Here is a 21,969-nt window from a genome sequence, read left to right on the forward strand (position 1 = left end):
GGGTAGCCATTGATCCTCTATAGCGGCTATGCTAGGACTGGTTTTTGGCTAGTTGCTGGACTACTTGACTGCACTTGTTGGCATACTGCCACGCAAAGTGCAAAAGAAGTAGGATAGGAGCAGAACATGCGCTTTTGCAGTACTTACGATACAGATATTGAGATAATAGAAACATCGATATGTTTTTACCATACCGGAGTCGTATGAGCGTAGACGTATGCCGGTTTACCGGATGCCTCCTGCGCGCGCACAGTGGCGCCGCCTGGCCCCATTCATATCACTGCGCATGCGTAGTAGGCATCCGGTAAATCTGCGCACGTCTCCGTTGCGATAAAAACGTGTATATATTACAGCAAACGAGAGACGACTTGAGGAAGCTAGCTAAATTATGAAAAGACTATACAGAATTTGTTCGGTCTTCAAAGTGTTTTGCTTTCGCTCGTTAGTGCACTCATTTGGCTAATGCGGCCACAGACCTTGTCCCTGAGTAGGCCGTTCTTTCCGAGCAGCTGCTTGAAGACCTTGGAGCCGACGTGCGGGTCGAGGGCGCTGAGTGGGTCGTCGAGGACGTAAATGTTGCACTGGTGGTACGCCGCTCGCGCCAGAGACACCCGCTGTTTCTGACCACCGCTCAGATTGTAGCCCTGCGCCGATATGAAAAAACTGCGGTGGTCAGATTGGCGCTGCTCCTGCATGCTGTGAGGCTAATTAGTGAACTTCTATTCACTGCCGCAGAGCTAGAGTTGAATTTGCATGCCTCTGCTCTTCCCAAGGTTTGTAATAAAGTGCATCTTTTCTGGTCTCGCTACAGGGTTAGAAAAGAAGCGAGAGTAAGCGCTGTCGGCTCTCCCAGTTCTGGCAAATGATCCGCCATCAAAGCTAGAATGAAACGCAATATAGCGCTTTCCGTCCTTCCTGTTCTCAAGTTTTCCTGGAAGCTCCAACTGATCGTTTTCTCGCTCCCAAAGCACGCCGCAAGCAAAGCACTTAATTTTGTTCTCTAATGCCTCCTGTGCGAAAAAAATGTGTTTAATTTAATAAAATTAACTGTATTCTGTCAGTAAACAAAACCACTCAGCGTTATTGGCGGAGTAAATAAACTCGGGAGTGCGCGCGCTTACACTGCTTGCCTAGCGGAGCCAGGCAATAATAAAATGCTAAAAATGTTTATAAAATAGTAAAAGGCTAAATGAAAGCTAGGCAAGTAGTGCCTAGGTCGGCTGTTTTCGGCTTATTATGTCATACCAACTCGCCCATCAGTCTGCGTTCTTGCGTCGTAGCGGAGCTAGCAGACAGAAAGTGCTGTCTCACAGCTTCCTCGCAATACATTAACAGAACAAGTGCCGAGCCACCATTTTCACTAGTCTGCTGCTCATACGCAGCTCTCTGCCAGCCACACAAGTCCGGAAGACATGGCCTCGAGTTCGTAGCACGTTTGGGCGTCGCTGGGCACCAGGGTACAAATTGTAAGTCTACGTTTCCCCATTTCTGCAATTTACACCTGAGAAGTATGCGTTGTGGCCAATTTCTACCTGCCGAGTATACAGCTAAAGCTGTTTGAAATTGGCGGGTCGCTTCCCTTATAGACATCTCGCCGAGCAGTGCCTGCCTAGGAAAATCCACCGCAAGGAAGCGTCAACAGCCATTTTACTGCTCACCAAATGGGCCTAGACAAACAGGATGCCCTCGTGAAACTCCAAAATGCTCTAGTTATACTCTACTGGCATTCTGTAACAATGTACGCCCTTCTGGGTCACTTTCTATTCTATTTCCGCCCTGCGCTTCCAATGTCTTGCGGGAGTTTTTTTAATGGCTTGCACTAACAGTGCTAACCTTTACCACTTTCATGAAGGATATCTGACGTGCGCTGTGCCCGAGACTGATCAGTATAGGGCTGAGCCTTCTCTAGAAAGCGGGAAGGGGCGAGGGTGAAGCTAAGAACTGCCAGAATAAAGACTCCGGGAGAGAGATAACGAGGGGATAGGGTGAGTTCGCTGAAAAGTGCATGGGGGGGGGGGGGGGGGGGGGATCATTGACTCGAGGAAGAGGAATCGGAGTTGCGAGCAAGCGAGGTCGTGAAAGAATGAATGCGCATTTATGCTCGGCTACAACGCATTTCAGGCAAAGCTTTTCTGGGCAGCGCGCTCTTGATGGTAAGGGGGATCAAGTGTATATGCTCATGCAACAGTTTGCCCGACAGGTACAGCTCTCGGAGGCCATGCAAACACGTTTTTTATTATTTTATTGGTTTCTAATCTTCTGACACAAATTTTTATTTTAATTTCTACGATTGCCTAGCTTTTCTTCGATTAATCGGCAGTACAAACACTGGAGATCCTCGGAAGGGTTTTCGCTTCGACCGAGTGTCCCAGCTAAAAGTAACCAAGATTTTAAACAAGTAAGCGTCTTAGGCGTAGGTGCTGTTTAACGTCGCAATGTCCAGTCTCAATATATTTTTGTTCTGGAAGCATAATAAATAAGTAATACTAATTAAATAACTTTTTAAACATTAGTGTCAGGACGGAAGTGTGAGTGCCAAAGTTGTAGACCGCCATGGTGCTGTAAAGCCTGCAAAATACAAAAGCTCTCATGTGACGGCGGTGCAACTTCGGCATCCTATGAAGGGCTTTAGAGCAAGGAATCCGCTTTTCTCCGGAGTGCTGCACCCAAAGCGTGTGTGCCTTGCATAGCCTCCAGCAGAATTCATGTGGTATATATTTTTTTTTACGGGCTGTCTTTAAAGGCCGGTAAATGTAGAGGTGTAAACGGTACCTTGGTGAAAACATTTCATCAATCTGCTCTTTAAGAAGACCTACACATTCTGAATTGACACTTCATTCTTGAAGGTTAGCTAATTACTCTTTATGAAGGAAAAACCATTGGAGAACAAAAAAAAAATACCACGCACGAGGCCCTGCGACTCTCAGCGGCACTCATTTGGTTCCACTCGGCTGGGACATTCTGGCTTTTTGAAAACCTTGGTTACCTTTATCTGTGAAAGCTGGCATGGGCAATCGCGTCTTTGAACCATGAAACTTTAGTGGAGCTGTTATACAGAGATGCATCAGTTGCCTTGTGGTTTGATCATCCGCTTCATATGCAAGCAGTTTAGGAGTTGAATACCGAGTTCCGCCCTCTACACTACCGCTTTTCAGTGGGCATAAGCCTTCCGCTGGCATTGTGCTTGGCTTCTTTGGGGTGAAATTCTCGGGGAAACCAGTCTTTGACACTTATCTCTTACAGTACCAACATGTTTTTTAAAACTACTCTTGAGGCTTTAAAATGAACTCCGCACCGACTGCTGTGCAGACAGAGAATGCCGCTAAGAACGCCAGGAAGAAAATTCTCACGAAATTACCGAACTGTTGTTGGGATATGATTGCCTATTGCTGTGCGCTTTTCCCACGTGGCGCAGTCGTGGTCTAAGTGACAGGGAACGCCAACTCACCTTCTCTCCTATCTCAGTGAGGTCGCCACCTGGAAACGTGTTGATGTCCATAATGAGCTCGCATGCCTCCAGCACGCGTCTGTAGAGCGTCGGATCGTATGGTTTGCCGAACAGGATGTTGTCTCGGAGCGTTGCGTTGAACACAGTAGCCGCTTGTGGCACGTAGCCGATGGTGCCCTGGACATCGTAGCGAAGGTATATCAGCCTCGGGTTTACTTTCCGGTATTTTGTGGTGTTATCTTAGTATTGTGCGCGTGTGATAACTCAGAGCACAGAAAAATATGCCCGCTCGTAGACCAACCTTCACCCCGCAATTCGTGACGTGACACCTGACAATTCGTGAGACTAGCCTCCTCTTGGAATCCATTCCGCTGGCTTAAGACAACTGGACGCACTCACACTGATGCGGAGGGTGCCTTCGACGCGGCGCAAGTCTCCCAAGATGGCGGACAGTAGGGTAGATTTGCCGCTGCCCACGAACCCCACGATGGCCACCAGGGAGCCCGGTGCAACGCTCAGGTTGATGCCCTTGAGGGCCGGCGGGCACTCCTCTTTGGTGCTCCTGGAGAAGGTGCAGTCCTGCAGGAACACCTCTCCTGCACGAATACTCTTTGCTTTGAGCTCGGGCAGTTTTCGCTGAGAACTCTATACCCTGTCCTGTATTTACCTCAAAAATGACAAAACAAACTGTCCACGCAAATTCTCCCGCATGTGTTTATTACCTATGCTACGCTACCGATATCAATTCTGAGTGAATTGATTACGATCGAACTAAATGCAGATGACGCTGATACACGGCCAGTTTCAATCGCGGCCGAGCTCAATACTGCTCGGCACTGCGCCGGTTCCCAATAGCTTTCGGGCTAGAATCCGTGCACACACCAAACAAGGATTGGCGCCGGCTACCTTCGCACTCGGGAAATGTCCCAACACAAACTAAGTAGCCAGACTTCTCCCATAATGGATGATGAGAAATTTTCGTGGTGATATTTGGATCCTTAGTGTTTATTTTTACCTTCGCTTTGTTACTAACTCATCTATTGGTTATAAACTATGTAACTGCAGCCATTCACCTTACTACAAATGCTCGCAGCGTCATCCGGTATGTTGGACTGTTGTCCGTCGAGCAGGATAGAGTGCGAACGGGTAGGAGCGTTAAATGTGTAGTGGGCTTGAATGTTCAGTCGGGAACGACCTCAGTCGAGAGGGAAGGCGCCCGTACGCAACTGCGCATGCATGAACTATTATTCTTGCACACGTGTTCCGCCTTTCCAGACAAGAAGATAGAATTCAGCTACATGCCCTATATAATGTGTCAAGGAAATTACAAGCTCTATACTTTGTGTTAAAACCTCTGGAAACATATTCCTGCCTGTCTCCCTGCTGTGCCTGCGTTGTTCGACAACATGGTTGGTTTTTGCAGCTTCGAGCATACCTCTGTACACTCCAAAACAATAAGAGATGTCGTATTCAAACTATGCTTCTACGGGTATGAATTCTAACTTTTTCATGCTCGCACATTTTTTCCTTGTTTCTTTTATTCTTCTTCTGTCTTGCTTTAGTTTTAAAGGATTCTATTTTTTTTTTGTGTTTGATCGATTCCAGTTATTTACGCTGCTGGCTTGACTATAGAGCTCATAATTGAGAAAAAATGCTGCCTCAAGCTTGTTATTTTCTTCAGTAATTTGGTTTGGCTTGATTTGTAGTGAGGGACAGGAAGTTAACATGCTTTGATCGGTCTAGTAATTTCACGCATCATATGTATATTCTTCGATTCTACATAGCTGAAATGTGCACAAACCGAAGCTAACATGCTCGAAACACTTTAGTACTCGCTTCAAAGGTCAGAGACAGTCATAAATAATTGTACCTAACGCGAATGGATGTTGACAAAATAAATCAAAATTTTGCTTGCACTAAAACTCTGGGTTCGTATTAAGTTTCGAGAAACAAATTTCAGCTTAGACGCGGCATGCAACCAATATCCTTTCCAGTGCAGTTAAACAGCTCCTGACCTATTTTAGTGCTGAGAAGTATACTTGCGATAATGCGTTCGTATTGCATATCAGCCGAAAAGATCTCGCTTTTTATATATTACCTCTTCATTTTCAATATGTCTTGAATTGCTATATCTGCGCCATATATGTCCAGTTTAGTCTTGTCAAGCGGTTATGATGATTGCTTTTTTCTGCTGGCCATCGGTTTTGAATGCGAAACATTAGACTTCACATTTGAGAGTGCACACCGTGCGTCTGGCAGAAAAGGCGCCATTGGCCGAGATTGGTCACATGACCTTGTGACGTCACTATAACCGGCCTAGAATGTAGTGAGCAGCGTTCTGGCGTGCAGATCAAAATTAAATTAACTCAATTACATTAATTTCAATGACCACGTGTATACCGCTGAGTTGCACTGCACATCTTACGAGTTCGCGTCCTGCATTAGTCTCAAAAGTCGCTGATTGGGCGAAAGGGCCACACGTCACAAGGTCATGCGACCATAGGTGAAAAAGCTAAGACTGAAAAATAAGGAGGAGCGCGCAGTCGGAAAGACCGCGACAGGGATGTTGGAACATGGCCACGTTGCACTCACCAAGCGCACGAGTTTGTGTATGCAAAGAAAGATACGATCACAGTCACAACATTGCGTACATCTTGGAACAACAGGCAAGAACACATAAACACATAGCAGCAACATCGGCTCTAATGCTGCCGCAATCCACCCTTAAGGTGACTTAAACGTTGCCATAATTTTTTGTAAAGAAAACTAAGAATGAAATTGATCGATTGATGTCAAATCCAAAAGTTTCCATCGCTGGAAGAGGTTAGCCCGATATTTGAGGTTTCTGCTTCAGACTTCCTAATTATACATGCTAACCGAGTGATATATCTCCGTCATCAGATATTAGAAAACAAAAAACACCATAGCAAACGTAAAGCGCGGCAAACACAGGGACGTAAGCAAGACGACACACAAGCGCCTACGTCCCTGTGTTTGCCGCTCTTCACGTTTACCATGTACTACCAGCTACCCGGCAACCACGCCTTAAAAGCACCTTACCCTTTTGAACACACGAGTCCGTTATTAATTGTTGGTCGTCCGATATTTCTTCGCCGGTGCATAGTGTAAGCACTCGATTCAGGGCGATGCCAGTCTGCGGAAAGAGAGAACGGTTCAGTAAAAATATGGGTCTCTGAGTTCGAAATTCAGCAATATTAAATTGGTCGCCATCAGCCGTGGGTTCTACATTGTTAACCATTTAAAATTCGTTCAAGTGTTCGTCACACCCCCTCTTCATTTTGAGAAAGTGTGCCCAGGACATTGAGCTGTTTTCAATGAAAGATATTATAAACTACTCGATCCGCGGAATCATTGCAATGTCATTATTGAAATTCGTACTCTAGAAATTTAGAGAAATCATGAGGTTTTCAACTGTGAACGTGTGTTCACATTTAAACTCAGTCAAAAGTTATTGCTGTTTCTCTTAGCAGCTCCATATATTTGCACAAAATAATGCATATCAATTATATATTGCTGATAACAATATTTTCTATGCTTGTAAAAGCTCATTGATAGAAGAGTTCGATTTTCTATATCGGTCACACTTCCTTACCGGCGAGCACATGAGAGCTCAGGCCTTGTCAGACTAGTCAACTTTTTTCTGCAGGTTTTTAAGGAATTAGAACTGGAAGAAGAAATTTCCAAATTGCCAGAAATGTGCTTGCGGCAGCAGCAGGAGGAAATCACTATTATTATCGAACAAATGCATTCGGTAAATGTCGCAATCTGCTAATCAATGGCAACGGAACTTGTCGGTTTATTTCCAAACTATGGTGAATATTTTGACTTGAACACAACTGCATACCTTCCAAGTACTTTCTTCAAATGAATATCCTTGGCAACTCAGTCACCCTGTTTACTTAAACCTGCATAAACCTGCCAGTTTTTATTTTTGCTCCCGCAACAGCGTTCTCAACCGTGATACTCGTCTACAAGTGGGCTTTGCATAAGCATACACTCGTCACGAGAACACTGCTCCTAGAGCTGTGCACGGGCCGCAAATGTCAGCCCGCGCCCGGCCCGAGCCCTACACTACTGACAGAGGCCCGGCTCGGCCCGACACTGAAGAAACCTAAGCCCGCCCGGGTCCGGCCCGAGTTAAGGCCCGGCCCGGACCCGGCCCGACCTGCAAAACTGAAATTGAAGTGACGATTTAACAGACATACATAATTTAAGGAAAATCAGTTTATTTCAGTGTTTTTAAAATGCTCGGCTCTCATGGTCTAGATGAAAATTAGTGAGTATATGCAAACACGGAGCATATAGAGAGTTACCACTCCAAGTTATTATGTAAAGACAACAAATCGTCCATAAATGACGGCTTAAGGCAAGTGCGGCGCTCCTGCATAATGAACCCGGCAGCGCTGAAATTTCTCTCGCTCCTTGAACAGGTAGAAGGAATCGCTAAGACTTTCTTGGCAAGAAGAGAAAGCTTTGAGTACGTCGCTGCTTTGCTTCTACAAAACTGTGATAGATCAAACTCTGAGCAAGGGGTCGACTCTGTGGCCAACTACTCGCTCGCGAAGCCCGGCCGGCCCGTGGGAGACAAATACGAGGTCTGTTAGAAAAGTATCCGACCTTTGGCCGTTGAAAAAAAAACTTGCATAACTGGAGCGTTGCAAACCTAGTCATCTTTAAAGTAGTCTACTTGGGACTCCACACACTTCTCCCAGCGGTGCTGCCATTGTGGGAAGTATTCCGAAAGGCTCTTTTCGGAATGGAGTTTAGCTCAGCTGTCGTTGCAGCCATAATGTTCTTCCTTGTCTGAAATCGCGCTCCTTTCAATGGCATTTTGATTTTGGGAACCAGCCAGAAATTGCAGGGGCCATATCAGGACAGTAAGGAGTCTGTTGAACTACAGGAGTCTGGTTTTTCACCAAAAAATCTGATTCGAGTGCGAGGAATGTGCAGGAGCATTGGCGCGATGGGTGCGCAAATTTCTTGTTGACCTCAGCTCCGGGTTCTTGCACCGCACAGCATCACGTAGGCAACGGAGGACATCCCTGTAGTACTCTTTGGTCATTGTTTGACCCTGTAGAGTGCGTACTCGTGGTCTGCCACACAGAGGGTGTCAAAGAAAGCAGTCAGCATCACTTTCACATTGCTGCGCAATTGGCGGGCCTTCTTAAGTCTTGGTGACGTGGAATACTTCCACTCTGACGACTGGGATCTGGTTTCCGGGTCGTACCTGTACACCCAAGAATCGTCACTAGTGATTATGACGTTGATGAAGTCGGGGTCACTGTTTGCGGAATCCAGCATGTCCTGTGAGACTTCAACACGAAGCTGCTTTTGCTCCACCGTGAGCAGCTTCGGCACGAATTTCGCCGCAACTCTCTCCATGGCCAAATCTTCGGTGATAATGGAATGTTCGGAGAAATTGCTCATGTCCACCTCTTCCTCAATTTCTCGGATAGTCACGCGACAGTCCCGCATCACCATAGCCTTCAGTTCGGCAATGACCTGGTCATTTTGGCATGTTGATGGCCGATTGGAGCGTGGCTCGTTCTCCACCGGTGTGCGGCCATCTTTTAAACAATTGTAACACTGCTTTAACTGTGTGCTGCTCATAGCATCTTCACCGAAAGCCGTCTGAATATTTCGAATGGTTTCCACTCGGCTGTCGCCAAGTTTATGGCAAAATTTGTTGCAGTAGCGCTGCTCCTTTCACTCCGCCATTTTCCTTTCAATAAAAAACCGACGAGAGCACTGCACACTGCCTCACTCAAACGCTGCTTCCCAGCGACTGACGCTGTCGGCAGGCGGGAAAAATTCATGCATGCGCATGAAGGTTCAAGGTCGCCTGATGCAAGCGCGCTTGTCTCATATCCATCAGGAGTTCGCAAAAAAAAATAAAGTCGGATACTTTTCTAACAGACCTCGTATACTGTGGCCCGAGCCCGGCCCCGGCCCGGGTGAATGGACTTCCGCAAGGCCCGAGCCCATGCACAGCTCTAATTAGTCTGCTCCTAGTCATTTAGCCTTTCGCGAAAAAAAGTTAACGAACCGGCGCATTGTGCCCTATACGACACGAAATATACGGCAAACATGGCACAGAGAGGACAGGAAAGAGACGGCATAAAGAACGCTGGTCTACTATTCACGAAATAGCCCAACTACAGACTGCTATGAAGAGACCGTTCCCATGTGAAGCAAAAAACTCGGGCTCGCCTATCGATCATTATTTCCCGGGCAGCATGAATTGGAAGAGCAGGTTTTCTTTTCACCATACAATAAGAAACAAGTGATTGCTGTGATAAAAACTGAAATAGTTAGCATGCGCCATTGCCGGGTAAGTTCCATGTGCAACCCTTGGAAGGGGGGGAGGGATGAGGGGCGCTCTAATTTGAAAGTTATATGTCTTTGTGTTTTTCTTCTAAATAATGGGGTTTAGCACTCTTCTTTATCCAGAATTTCTCGCTTGAGGAGGCAAACACCCCACCTTATTTCCGTAAAGTAGTTTTTTCTTTTGCGACTTATTTCTCTAATCAAATTCTATTACTTGTTGTCACCGGGCTTTATGAAAAAGAGCGTATTAGTATAAGAAGACTTTAACGCAGATGTTGTGTACAGGACGATGCTTTACCAGCTGGAAAATATTCAGGGGGCACTTTGACTGACTAAAGTGCGTAGAGGCGAAAGCGTTTTCCGCACCACTTTGACTGCCTTGTGGTACTGGTTGCATCACCACTGGATGACGTCACGCATAATTAAGTACTAATTACTATGTAATGACATTTTACTAATTAATGGCTAATAATCAAACAATAATTAAGTGCTAATTAATGACGCCTAAGCTTACCCGCCGCGGTGGCTCAGCCGTTACCGCGCTCGGCTGCTGGCCTGAAAGATGCGGGCTCGATCGCGGCCGCAGCGGCCGAATTTCGATGAAGGTGACATTCTAGAGGTCCGTGTACTGTGCTATGTCAGTGCACGTTAAAGAACTCCAGATGGTTCCCTTCACTACGACGTCCCTCTTAGCCTGAATTGCAATAAACCACACCAACCAACGCTTAAGTTTAGCCTTTAGGAGTGGAACGCGACAGCGTGTTGTGGCGCTGCCAGGGAGTCGACAGAACGCCATCACCTGTTCGGCGCGATGCCTTGCCCTTTGAACGCAACGCTTTTTAAGGCGAAAGCCTTTAATGCCTCATCGTTGTCGACAAAATCTTGTCAGCAGAAGGTAGTGAGCAGAGGTGTCACGAGCCGTGCTGCGCATGCGCGAGGAGCAAGTGACGTCACTACGCACAGCTGGCGTTCCTCACACTTTTCTATTCAGACCAGAAAATATTCAGGGGCACTTTGTTGACCTAAAGTGCGGTGAGGCGAAAACCTTAAGTGCGGTGTTGCTGCTTGCGTCACTGATGTGCGGTTAAGATGTTAAGCTTCGCCTCTAAAAGTGGAACGCGACAGCATCTTGCAACGCTGCCAGGTAGTCCACAGAACGCCATCACCCGTTTGGCTCTACGCCTTGCTCGTCGGTAAACTGGTTTTTGAGGAAACGAAATGTATCTGTATCGCATATCTCGGTGGACACCTGAACCTCGCCGTAACGAGAAGGGAGGAAGATGGGAGTGAACGAAGACACCGTATTCACTAGACGCGCCTTTTTTCATTCCAAAACCATCGAGCTGGCATGGCGGAGTGGTGAGCGATCTCGTCTCGCACTTCAGAGACCCTGGTTCGATTCCCCAACTCGACCAATTTCCTACTCGGTTTTATTTATTTATCCGGTCTGACTATAAAGTATAATAAGGATAATTTGTTAATTAAACAATTATCCAAACTCTGTCCTGCTTACTACCATTTCGACCAATTGAAACAAGGTCAGCGTAGCTACGGCGGCAACCTTAGGTCTCCCTTTGGCTGTGGGAGTTGGTTGGTAAACATTTATTAAAACAGTCAAGGGGCCGAAGGCCCAGATCTAGGGGTCGGCCAAGACTCCTTGGAATCTGGCAGCCTCTAGAGCGAGACCGATGAGCGTTCGTTGGTCGTCTAGGGTAGAGCTGCGTAGACGAGCCTCCCAGGTATGTTGTGTGGGTGTTGGCATGTGTTGTCGTGGACAAGTGCAGACCATATGAAGGAGGTCTGCTGGGATATTGCAGTGTTTACACATCGGCATATACCGTTAAGGAAATATATTATGGAATCTTTTCGGATTGGGGAAAGTGTCCGTCTGGAGTTGGCGCCATGTGACGGCCTCTGTCTTTGTAAGTTCTTGGTGCGGACCTGGATAGAGTTGGCGAGAAAGACGATAGTGCTGGAGCAGATCGCGTGCTGCTTTCGCAAGAAACAATCTTTGTGCACGATTCGAACCACCACCATTCCGTTCCGCAGCCGAACGTGGTGATGGCTAAGCTAAAGGCGTCGAATCAGAGGGATGCCTGCCAAGCGCCCTCCGGTGTCTCCAAGATTAAAAACAATTTTGTACTTAACATCTTAACCACACATCAGTGACGCAAGCAGCAACACCGCGCTTAAGGCTCTCGCCTCATTGCACTTTAGGTCGACAAATTGCCCCTCTGAATTTTTTGAGGAAAGGAAATGGCGCAGTAATTCTCTGTCATCTCGGTGGACACCGAAACCGCGCCGTACAGGAAGAGAGGAAGTGTGAGTGAAAGAAGAAAGAAAAAGAGGGGCCGTAATGAGGAAAATGGAAATTGTATTTGAGGAAAGGAAATTACGCAGTAACTGTCTCACATATCTCGGTGGACACTCGTCACAAGCGTGGCATTTCTGCTGACAACCTTCTGTCGACAACGATGAGGTATTAAAGGCTTTCGCCTTAATAAACACCATAGTGAAATCAGGTTGCGCGCGCCGGCATAATAAAAATAGCGTTTGTCTCTTACGGAGTTCCTTAATACCTGCACACAGCTCATCAGGATGCATATTTGTACAAGTAGAGACACGCGGAGGAAATAGAATATCAGGGCTGGTATTATAGGAATGTGTATGAATTTAATTTAGTTGTTTTTTCACTCCTTGTCAATTGGTGCGCTCCGCTTTTCTTCTTTGTCACTGGCTGAAGTACAGTCAGCTAGTCAAAAACAGTGAAAATACAAAGGAAACGAATTGAATGTGAATGGACTTGGCGTATGAAGTTTGCTTTGAAGGTTCGAATGCTTCATCCTGCCGTAAACTGACTTGCTCACCTCTGAAAAATAACGACAGGCCCAATACATCAGGCTCACACAAACCTCCACAGGTCGGTATATCCTGGACTCCCTCGGCATCAGAATACCGGCCAACGACCCAACCTCCTCACTATCCCACGGCCCCTTCACCGGGAGCTCCTGATCAGGCCTCTCCCGAGGAATATGCACCCGTCGCACCATGAGCAGCGCCGCAGAGCCCGTGCGAAGGCACTCCATCGAGCGCACGGCTCCGAGCCGGACGCCGTATGGGTGGACGCTGCCTGCACGAGTGATGAAGCGACCGCAGCTGTGGTGGACTCCTCTTCATCCACCCTCCTCAAACTACCTCTCCCTCCAGACACATCCCCGGAGGCTGCAGAGGAAGCCGCCATAGCACTCGCTATCACTCGCACGGAAGCCCGGTATATTTTTAGTGACTCGAAAACTGCGATTCTAAATTTTCCTCGAGGCGGAATTCATGTCCCTGCTTTTGACATGCTGGACTCGCCCGATGCACCCCCTCCCCGCCAAGTGGAGTTGATATGGGTGCCTACGCACTCCGGGAATCCCGGAAACAAGGCTGGCAACCTTTTAGCCCGAGGTTCTTTGTTGAGCTTTGTTTTAGCCCGTTCTTGTTACGCTGTGAACAATATCATGAATACTTACCAACTCGCCCAAATTTCTGCCTTGCTGAGGTTCTTTAAACCGGGCGCAGCTGGCCTCGGATCGGGGATTCACGAAGTAGCGCATGCACTCATTCAGCGAGCTGACGCAGGCATACAGAGCCTCACTCCAGCTCTACCCCCCGCCCCAACCCTCCCTAGATAACAAACACGCAACACTCTGGCGCAGACTACAGACACACACACTCCCCTCACCCCTTACCTTAGCCCACTATCATCCCTCCTTCCCCACTCCAGCATGCGCCCTATGCCCAGAACCCTTCGCCTCTTCCCTCCACATCCTTTCCCTCAGGGATCGCTACCTGTGCACCACTAAGGACCCCCGGCAGGCAGCGTACACGTATGCAGGCGAAGAGAACACGGAGCTGGACAAGCCTTTCCAACTCCACGACCTCCGGGCAGCCTTAAGCAAAATGAAGCGAGGCACTGCACCCGGGCGCGACAAGGTTACGGTCAAGCTCTTGGCCAACCTTCCCGACGCAGCCTACGCCGCATACATCAATAGCATTTGGGACGGAGAGACTCCTCTCCCTCTCGATTGGAAATCGGCTCTCGTGACCCTTATTCCGAAGGCCGGCAAACCTATTGATGTGGAAAACCTTCGCCCCATATCCCTCACGTCTTGTGTCGGCAAGCTGATGGAGACGATGGTGCGCGACAAACTCTCCGATTTTCTCGAAACACAGCACACTTTCGCGGACACCATGTTCGGTTTTCGCCCTCACAAGTCTGCACAGGATATACTTCTGCAGCTTCACCACGACATCTTAGATTCTGTCGAATGTCCCCACAACGACAAGGTGGTCCTGGCCTTGGATCTTAAAGGCGCATTCGACAACGTCAAACACGAGGTAATCCTGGACCACCTCAGTAACACCAACTGTGGCCAAAAAACATTCAACTACGTAAAACAATTTCTTACAGACCGTCAAGCCTACATACGCATACAAGATGCGGAACACGGGCCATACACCATCGGCTCCAGGGGAACACCTCAAGGCGCGGTCCTGTCTCCCCTCCTCTACAATTTGGCAATGCTTCATCTTCCCTCTACAAATTGTCTTCTTTGCCCGGGATACATCACGCTCTTTATGCGGATGACATTACAATCTGGACCACGCAAGGTAACCTGGGCCACATGGAATCCTGCCTGCAAGCAGCGGCGACCCTAGTCGACGACTACGCGGCCTACTGCGGACTCCAGTGCGCCCCGTCTAAATCAGAATTTGTGCACATACGTCCCTCCCCTCGGGACACAACCCCGCTTTGCATCAGTCTCCCCTCGGGACCGATCCGGGAGTCCAAGGAGGTCCGCGTCCTTGGTCTCTTCATACACCATCAACGCAGGGTCGACACTACCCTAGCCAAACTTCGCACATTGGGAGACCAGGCGGGCCGCATGGTCCGCCGGGTCTCTAACAAGCTGGGCGGATTACGAAGCAAGGATGCACTGCGGCTTGCCCATGCTTTCGTAACGAGTAGAATCCTCTACTCAAACCCCTACTTGCACCTGCGCAAACACGATGATGACCAACTGGAGGTCATCCACCGGAAAGTCATCAAGCGGGCTCTCGACCTCCCGGTCACCACGTCCAACCAGCGACTTCTGGCCTTGGGCGTGGTAAACACATTCCGGGAGCTTCGAGAAGCCCACTTAGTCAACCAATACACGCTTCTTGCACAGACCACGTCCGGTCGCCGCCTCTTGGACCGGCTACACATCAAACATGACTACCATATTGAGGAAAGGGAGGGAGTGCCAGAACCCTGGAGACGCGCCCTCCGGGTCCGACCCCTTCCCCGCAACATGTCCAGAGAGGACCATAGCGGTCGTCGCCAGGCGCGCGCGGAAGCGTTGGCGCGATACTATGATAACCAACAACATGTGTATTACGTGGACGTTGCCGGCCCACACCACGGGGTGTGGTACACGGCCGCAGTCGTACACAACACAAACACAGTTAACGGGCTCACTTTCAAAGCCTACAGCGCAACACACGCGGAGGAGATTGCCATTGCTCTGGCTCTCACTACTCCCAAGTCGAAACACATTATCACCGACTCGCGAGGGGCCTGTCGGAACTATGAGTTGGGCTGGGCTCCCCCTCTTGCCTGGCGCATATTGGAATATAGCTGCCGATGCGAAGATCCAACTCCACGCAACCTGATTTGGGCCCCCGGTCACCAGGGCCTCCAGGGAAACGAACAGGCCGATCAGGCCGATCAGGCCGCCCGCGCACTCGCTCCCCGGGCTATCTCCCTGTCCTTGGACGCCTACTCCCAATCAGGCAATCTGGCCCTTACATTCAAACACATCACCGATTACTACAAGGAGGAGCACCGGCGCTAACCGGCCCCTTGTAAGGGACTGGATCGCGCTGACGAGCGCCTCCTCATCAAAATTCTTACTAACACTGTACTGTGCCCGGCGGTACTTAAACATTTCGACGCATCCTTTGATGGCACGTGCCAGTTCTGTGGGGAGGTGGCTGACACCTTCCACATGGTTTGGGCGTGTCAAGCAAACCCATCTATCCCCCCCAACCCCACCAGAGAGGACTGGGAGGCGGCCCTGCTCGGCTGTCAGGACCTAAAGACCCAAAAGGCCTTGGTTCACCGGACGCGGGCGGCGTTGCTTGCCAATGGGGCCCCGGAATAGGGGCTCCACCTAGTATTGTTAGGGGAAAGGGCCAATAGGGCCTACCCCAATCACCTCTCTGTAAATATTTATTGCACTATAAATGTTTTTCACGACCACCACCTCTGTTCGGCGGACACTTCCCCGCGAGACCTAGAGAACCTCAGGACCTGGGAGGACTGGGAGACCCTGCTGCGCTCGGAGGACCCGGCCGTGCGGACCATCGCCACCAACCGGGCTGCCAGTGTTATGGACCTTAGGAACATAAACACTTGAGTACAGTGGGGTCGTGCGGGGACCCTGGGGCGTGCCCCGAATTCCTGTTGTGATAAAGTTTCTCTCTCTGTCTGAAAAATAACTAACTCTTATTTTTGGACTGCTATCCGTGAAGTCTGTAGCTCGTGGAAGAGTATCGTGTCATTTTATGAAATCATAGATTAGAATTCGTGTTTCGTACATTCACAAGATGGCCATCTATGCTGTAGAAACGACCTAGACTATATAAAACTGTTAGAGCATTAACGCAGTGATCGAATTACTCAAGGTCGCATTACTATAAAACACAATCCCCTTAAGTGAGACCAGTGGGTGGTACAATTTATACACAGAATGTGGAGCACCTGATTGGCGTAAAATGTTCGGAGTAGTATGGCGCGATTCAGCGCGTTACGGAGCATAAGATAACTAGTCGATCCAAAGCGTAGCTAATAATAAGGATTCGCATTGACGACCTTTGGTTTCCTGAACCATGACTTCCGGAAACTCGAAACGTCCATTACGACCAAACTAACTGACGTAGGACATTCTAAGCGGTGGCAAACAATTTATATTCTTGCGCTCTATACGTTGGCGTCAAAAAAGCAGATATCCGGATATAACGAAAAATTTGTACCGGATATAGAGAAGATGGCTAATGACGCAGTGTTCGTTCGATATTGCTAGCGCTCGATACTGATACGCGGCTTCAGCGTTTTGCTCTTCTTTCCACAACGAAAAGAGAAGGGCCAGTCCGCGGCACCCTCCGGGACTCCCCACACGTGTACTACGGCCTGCCGAGGTTAGGCAGCGTTTCGCTGTGACCTTGGTCGCATATTTTGTATACTGACTCAAGAGCAAGAAAGTGGAGGTATGCACTTACCGCGTTCACCGTTCTCATGGCAATGGTCAGGTTGGAACAAAAGCCTTCGATGAGGGAAAGTAGGTAGACGGAGCAGAACGCCTCGGATGCTGACAGGAGCCGCGTAGGGTCCACAAGGGCAAGCGTCCCATACATGACTATGATGAGCTGCACAGTGCAAAATTCAGTCCTCTGACGTGATCACAGCTTTCCTGGCGATAAAATTCCGGCAGTTTTTCAACTCTTTTGCTTTTTGTTATAATGGAGGACGACAATTTTGAAAACTTGAAAAATATGAGACACTGTTATGGAAATATTCTTTCCATATGTAGCAAAATATTTCATTCGTTGTGCTTCCATCGATCGTATCGAACAGTTAAGACTACCAGAGAAAAACATAATAGGAAGCGGTTTTGACGATAGAAAAAAATATTAATAGAAAAAGTATACAAGACTGCCGTCGAATGAGCTGAGGATATAGTGATTGTTATAGCGAAACCTTACATTATATGAAAAAATTGCGTTCATGAACGGTTTCTCCCTCAAAAATACATTGTCCAGAATTGGTGGGCGTGGTAATACTAGCGTTCCTACCAAATTACATGGAAATATTGCGCTTCCCTGAAAGATGAAAAAATGATGTTAAGGAGGTGGCAACTGTGCATTGCTGAGGTGTTTGTGTAAGTACGTATGAATTGTTTCACCGTGTCAATAGCTATACCTGGTAACATTGAGGTGACAAGCTTGTCCCTAATGGAATGAAGAAAAAGCGTTAATGGGTCCCTTCCGCTGCCTGGGGTCTTCTTTGCTGCCTGGGGTCAACCTTGGTGAGGAGCCTCGTGTAAACTCTTCCAGGGCACAGTGCACAGGGCACAGGGCGCAACAGTAGTTGCCTTTAGCTTTCTAAAAAATGGTTTCTTGCTGCATGCTTCTAAAGCGTCTGTGACAGAATACGTCACAGGGTCATTTGAGATTTGATGTGAATTCAATTCCTCATAAGCAGATCTTCGATGTTCAAGGTTCAACGTTTAAGTTTCAGTCAAATACTTGGGTGAGGAGAAGGGAAAAAAAGAAGAAATTGCGGCTTGACCAAGCTCCCAATAGCTATGGTGCTTCGGTAGCAGTTGAGTGGAAAAAAAAGTCGGCAGTGGTTTAGCTCCGATTAAACCTGGAGGATTGCGAAAGCAACGAGGAGAAAGAGAGGGGGGATGGAGAGCGCGCGCAGCAGCGGCGGCCCCGGCACGCTAGCTATGCGTCACTACTACGCATGCGCAACTGGCGAGCGCGGCGGCGGCACCTCTGAGTCAACCGCGCAGCGACAGCGGCGGCACGCCAGCTGTGCGCTGTTTGAAGTCACTGCTCCTCGCGCATGCGCAGTAGGTTTTTCCTCGGCTCCGCGAAATGGCTCGGCGGCTAGCGTAGTGTTGCTTTCGCAACAAACTTGGTAACCTCCCCCCCCCCCAAAAAAAAAAAAAGAAAAAGCAGACATTGCGCAAAAAACACAATGGTCAGCATTCTTGGCTCCTTATAAAATACATACTGGAGGGTCATTCACAAACGAACAACTATTAAAACGAATAGTGAGAAATCAACGTGTGGTAATCAACAAACAACAAAACATTTCACACAGTACACGGCATATACACGCAATACCAACACACTAAAGGAACATATTTGGGATGTCGTTGGTGGTTACGGAACAAATGAAATCATTTACAAACGCAGACTTATTCAGTAGAGAAGGTAGGATATATCTTAGAGACTGCAGACCGCAATTAGTTCTCGGACGCGGTACGTGCAGTATTCACGGAGTCTTGTTATCCGGGGCACTGGGTTGACGTGTATGAGAGTCATTTATTAAATGACTGTCCTGATAGTGAAGCTCCAATTTAAGAATATGTAAAACCCGAAGCCCGTGTAGAACACTTACTGGCATAATAGAACACCTGTATCTATAGCAAAACAAGGGCCATATTGCAGAACAGACAGGTTTTCTTAAACTGCTGCATATGAAGAAAATAAAAAATGACAGTGGCTTAGCTCTGCTATGCAAGTATATACGTAGAGAAAGCGGAGGCGAGCTCAACGACGAGGCAAGCGGCGTGACGTCATACCAAACGGCGGCGGCTCCGCGGCGAGGCGCGCGGTGTGACGTCATGACAGATGGCGCGGCCAGCGCGCGGCGTCCACCATCTGCGGTGGTTGCTAGGCGACGGCTCAAGGTTGGTCTCTGCGCCTCCTCGGAGCACCGCCACAGCGAAATCGCAAGTTCGTGGCCAATGTAGCTTTCGCTACAAAAAGACGCAGAAACGCTTGCAAAAAAGCGCCAAAATCGTGTGCCTTGTCATCGCACATAATTTTTCTAGGCTGCCAAAATAAAAATCAGCCTTTAGCGCAGCTCAAGGCCGATGCAGAAGAATGGAAACTTTAATATCTTTAGCTAACGCGAGAGGATGCAACTTTCCATTCCCCTGCATGTCGATGTTGATAGACGCGTTGCTTCTGGGGCCAAAAGAAAGAAGGGTTGGCTCACCAGTGAACTCAGTGCGCTGTAAACGGCGTCGACGCCGCCGTTGATGAGGTTAACGTTGAGGATGTGCCTCAGCTCCCGCTCCCTTAATCGCTTAAGGGCCTCCAGGTGGCTCTGTTCCCAGGCGTACATCTTCACCGTCCTGATAGAGCTGAGCAGGTCCAGCATACGCTTGAGCCGATCATCACGCAGCTTCATGCTTTTCTTCTGCGCTCGAGATGGGAATGGGAAGTCAAAATCAGCTCGCAACTCGCAAATTTACAGCTGTCTCTAGGATATCTGCGAGGTTATTTCTTATTTGTTTATTCATTTTTGCTTCCGATACCCTCATGGCCCCCAGGGCATTTTGGAGGGGAGCGGTACACAGAAACAAAAATAAATTGGTTACACGAGGGCTTAACGCATACTGAAAAAAAACTTCTACACACGATTCTGACAAAAGGAGAGATAATAAATAGAAGAAATATGACAGTCGAAAAGCCGAAACACGAGAATAAATACACACACCAAAAAGGGAAAATTCACACGGAGAAAACTCGGAGCAAATTGCTAGGAGAAATGTAACGCTGCCTTTAGTACAAATACTGAACACTCAGATGGGCATGTTGTAGAAAGCTATAGATATGTCAGAGTGCATGGGTACAACGTAATGAAACACACAGAAAAATAATTAAAAAAATGGCAATAGTAAGCAATAATATACAGATAACTTCATTTTAAATTCCTCAATGTCATTTGCGAGTGCAACGTCTGGTGGCAGGTGGTTCCACTTCGGAATAAAAGAATTCTCGCTTGGTTGAAATAACGTGTTTACTTCTCTGATGATCAGCTGCTAGCCAGAAATTTTTTCTGCGAAGCACCTCCGCGCACATAGAAAAATCCGTTAAAAGAAACGAGGGTACACAGGCTGCACCTTAAGGGTATGACGCGATAGCTTTATATGGTCCCTTCAGCGGCCTGGGGTCGTCTTGGCGTATTCCTTCGCCGTCACGGACACTGATCTTTCTTTCCCCATCGCGTAACGCTGAACCTACTCTTAAAAGTACAATCCAATAGCATTAGAGATCCTCCCGCGCAAGTATTCTCCTTTCATGAATTCATACATCGTGGGGACTCCTCATACCAATATTGGCGCAGCCAATACTGGCAAGTGGCTGTTTCAAAACACAGCCACCGGTGGAGATTATGAGTAGCCTTTCGCTACCAATCATTAACTTCCGTCTGTCAGGGTGGGCAGTTTGCCCACAGTCCGGTCGGCAGGCTGTGATGAGGCCAGAGGTTCACGTGACGAAAGTGGCCTGCGAGCTTTTCTCGACCCGCCGACGATACTGGGGTTGCCGGTGAACGGGACCCTTAATGATATATCGCGTTAATATATTTGCAGTATTGTCTGTTTATGCAGGGAAGAAACAGAAGGCGATCGGAAACTGGGGTTGGCTGTGTTCTTGACTACCTTCAGGTGGGAATAAGTGCAAACGAGTATAGTATCTTTGCACCTACGATCGAGTAAGCAACAACGGCAAATATTTCCCGGCTTTGCAAAACAGCATGCTTAAGGTGTTTTCAACTATTATGAATAGTTTAGGCTGGAAATTTCTTTAACGAGCCTCAAAAAGACAAGGAAGAAGCAAGTTGAGGCTATTTAAATGTGATAGCGTATAGGCTGTCGTTGCACAGAAATAAAAAAAAAGTTGGCAGTGGCTTAGCTGTGCTATGCCAGGATATACGTAGCGCGAGCAGTGACGTCACGTGGCTCTGCGCCGGCGGCAGCAGCGGCAGCGGCGAGCGCGCGCGGCGACGGCGAACGCGCGCGGCGATGCACGCCAGCTCTGCGCAGTGACGTCACTCGCTCCTCGCGCATGCGCAGTATGGTCAACGGAGGAAGCACGCGAAACGGCGAGGCTGTGGCCAATGTAGCTCACGCTACGAAATTCCAGCTCCTCTGTTTAGATCTCAAGGACAGGAAGGACGAGCACAACCGCAATTTAGTATTGTGAAGTACACTGTTAATGTCCCTTACCTGAAGAGCGTAATACGATAGCACAACGGCCCAGAAGCCCATGACAGCTACGAGGAACACAGCCCCGCAGCTGAGGCCTGGAACCATTCCGACGCGCTGCGTGATCATGTAGATGGCGATCGGCATGCTTAGGAACCCAGACATTGGCAACAGTATGAGCTGGGCACTGAAGGATAAGAGGGCGCAATCAACTCCCATCACTGACACGATGTACCCTGAGGAGACCGTTGCGCGTGCTGCAGGAGAGTAGCTGAGCACCTGCATGCATGGAGGCCAGAACGTGGTTGCAACTCCTGCATATGTACTAAAAAAGCAGGAACTACATGCACCACTAGA

At 48.3% G+C, this 21,969-nt stretch overlaps 1 protein-coding gene across 1 annotated transcript in view; it reads right to left on the reverse strand.

Moving 5' to 3' along the window:
* Positions 1-21,969, reverse strand: part of LOC149336880 (ATP-binding cassette sub-family C member 2-like) — a 108,161-nt gene that overhangs the window by 31,590 nt on the left and 54,602 nt on the right. Inside the window, exons 10-16 of the mRNA XM_089553177.1 lie at positions 21,634-21,891; positions 19,617-19,820; positions 17,105-17,251; positions 6,509-6,602; positions 3,848-4,044; positions 3,449-3,625; positions 477-644 (exon numbers count right to left, since the gene is read on the reverse strand). Coding sequence (XP_089409303.1) covers positions 477-644; positions 3,449-3,625; positions 3,848-4,044; positions 6,509-6,602; positions 17,105-17,251; positions 19,617-19,820; positions 21,634-21,891 — 1,245 coding nt within the window. The remainder of the gene's footprint in view (positions 1-476; positions 645-3,448; positions 3,626-3,847; positions 4,045-6,508; positions 6,603-17,104; positions 17,252-19,616; positions 19,821-21,633; positions 21,892-21,969) is intronic.

Source organism: Amblyomma mixtum, chromosome 7, assembly GCF_055824585.1.
Source record: "Amblyomma mixtum isolate Tamu chromosome 7, ASM5582458v1, whole genome shotgun sequence".
In the NCBI taxonomy this organism is placed as follows: Eukaryota; Metazoa; Arthropoda; class Arachnida; order Ixodida; family Ixodidae; genus Amblyomma; species Amblyomma mixtum.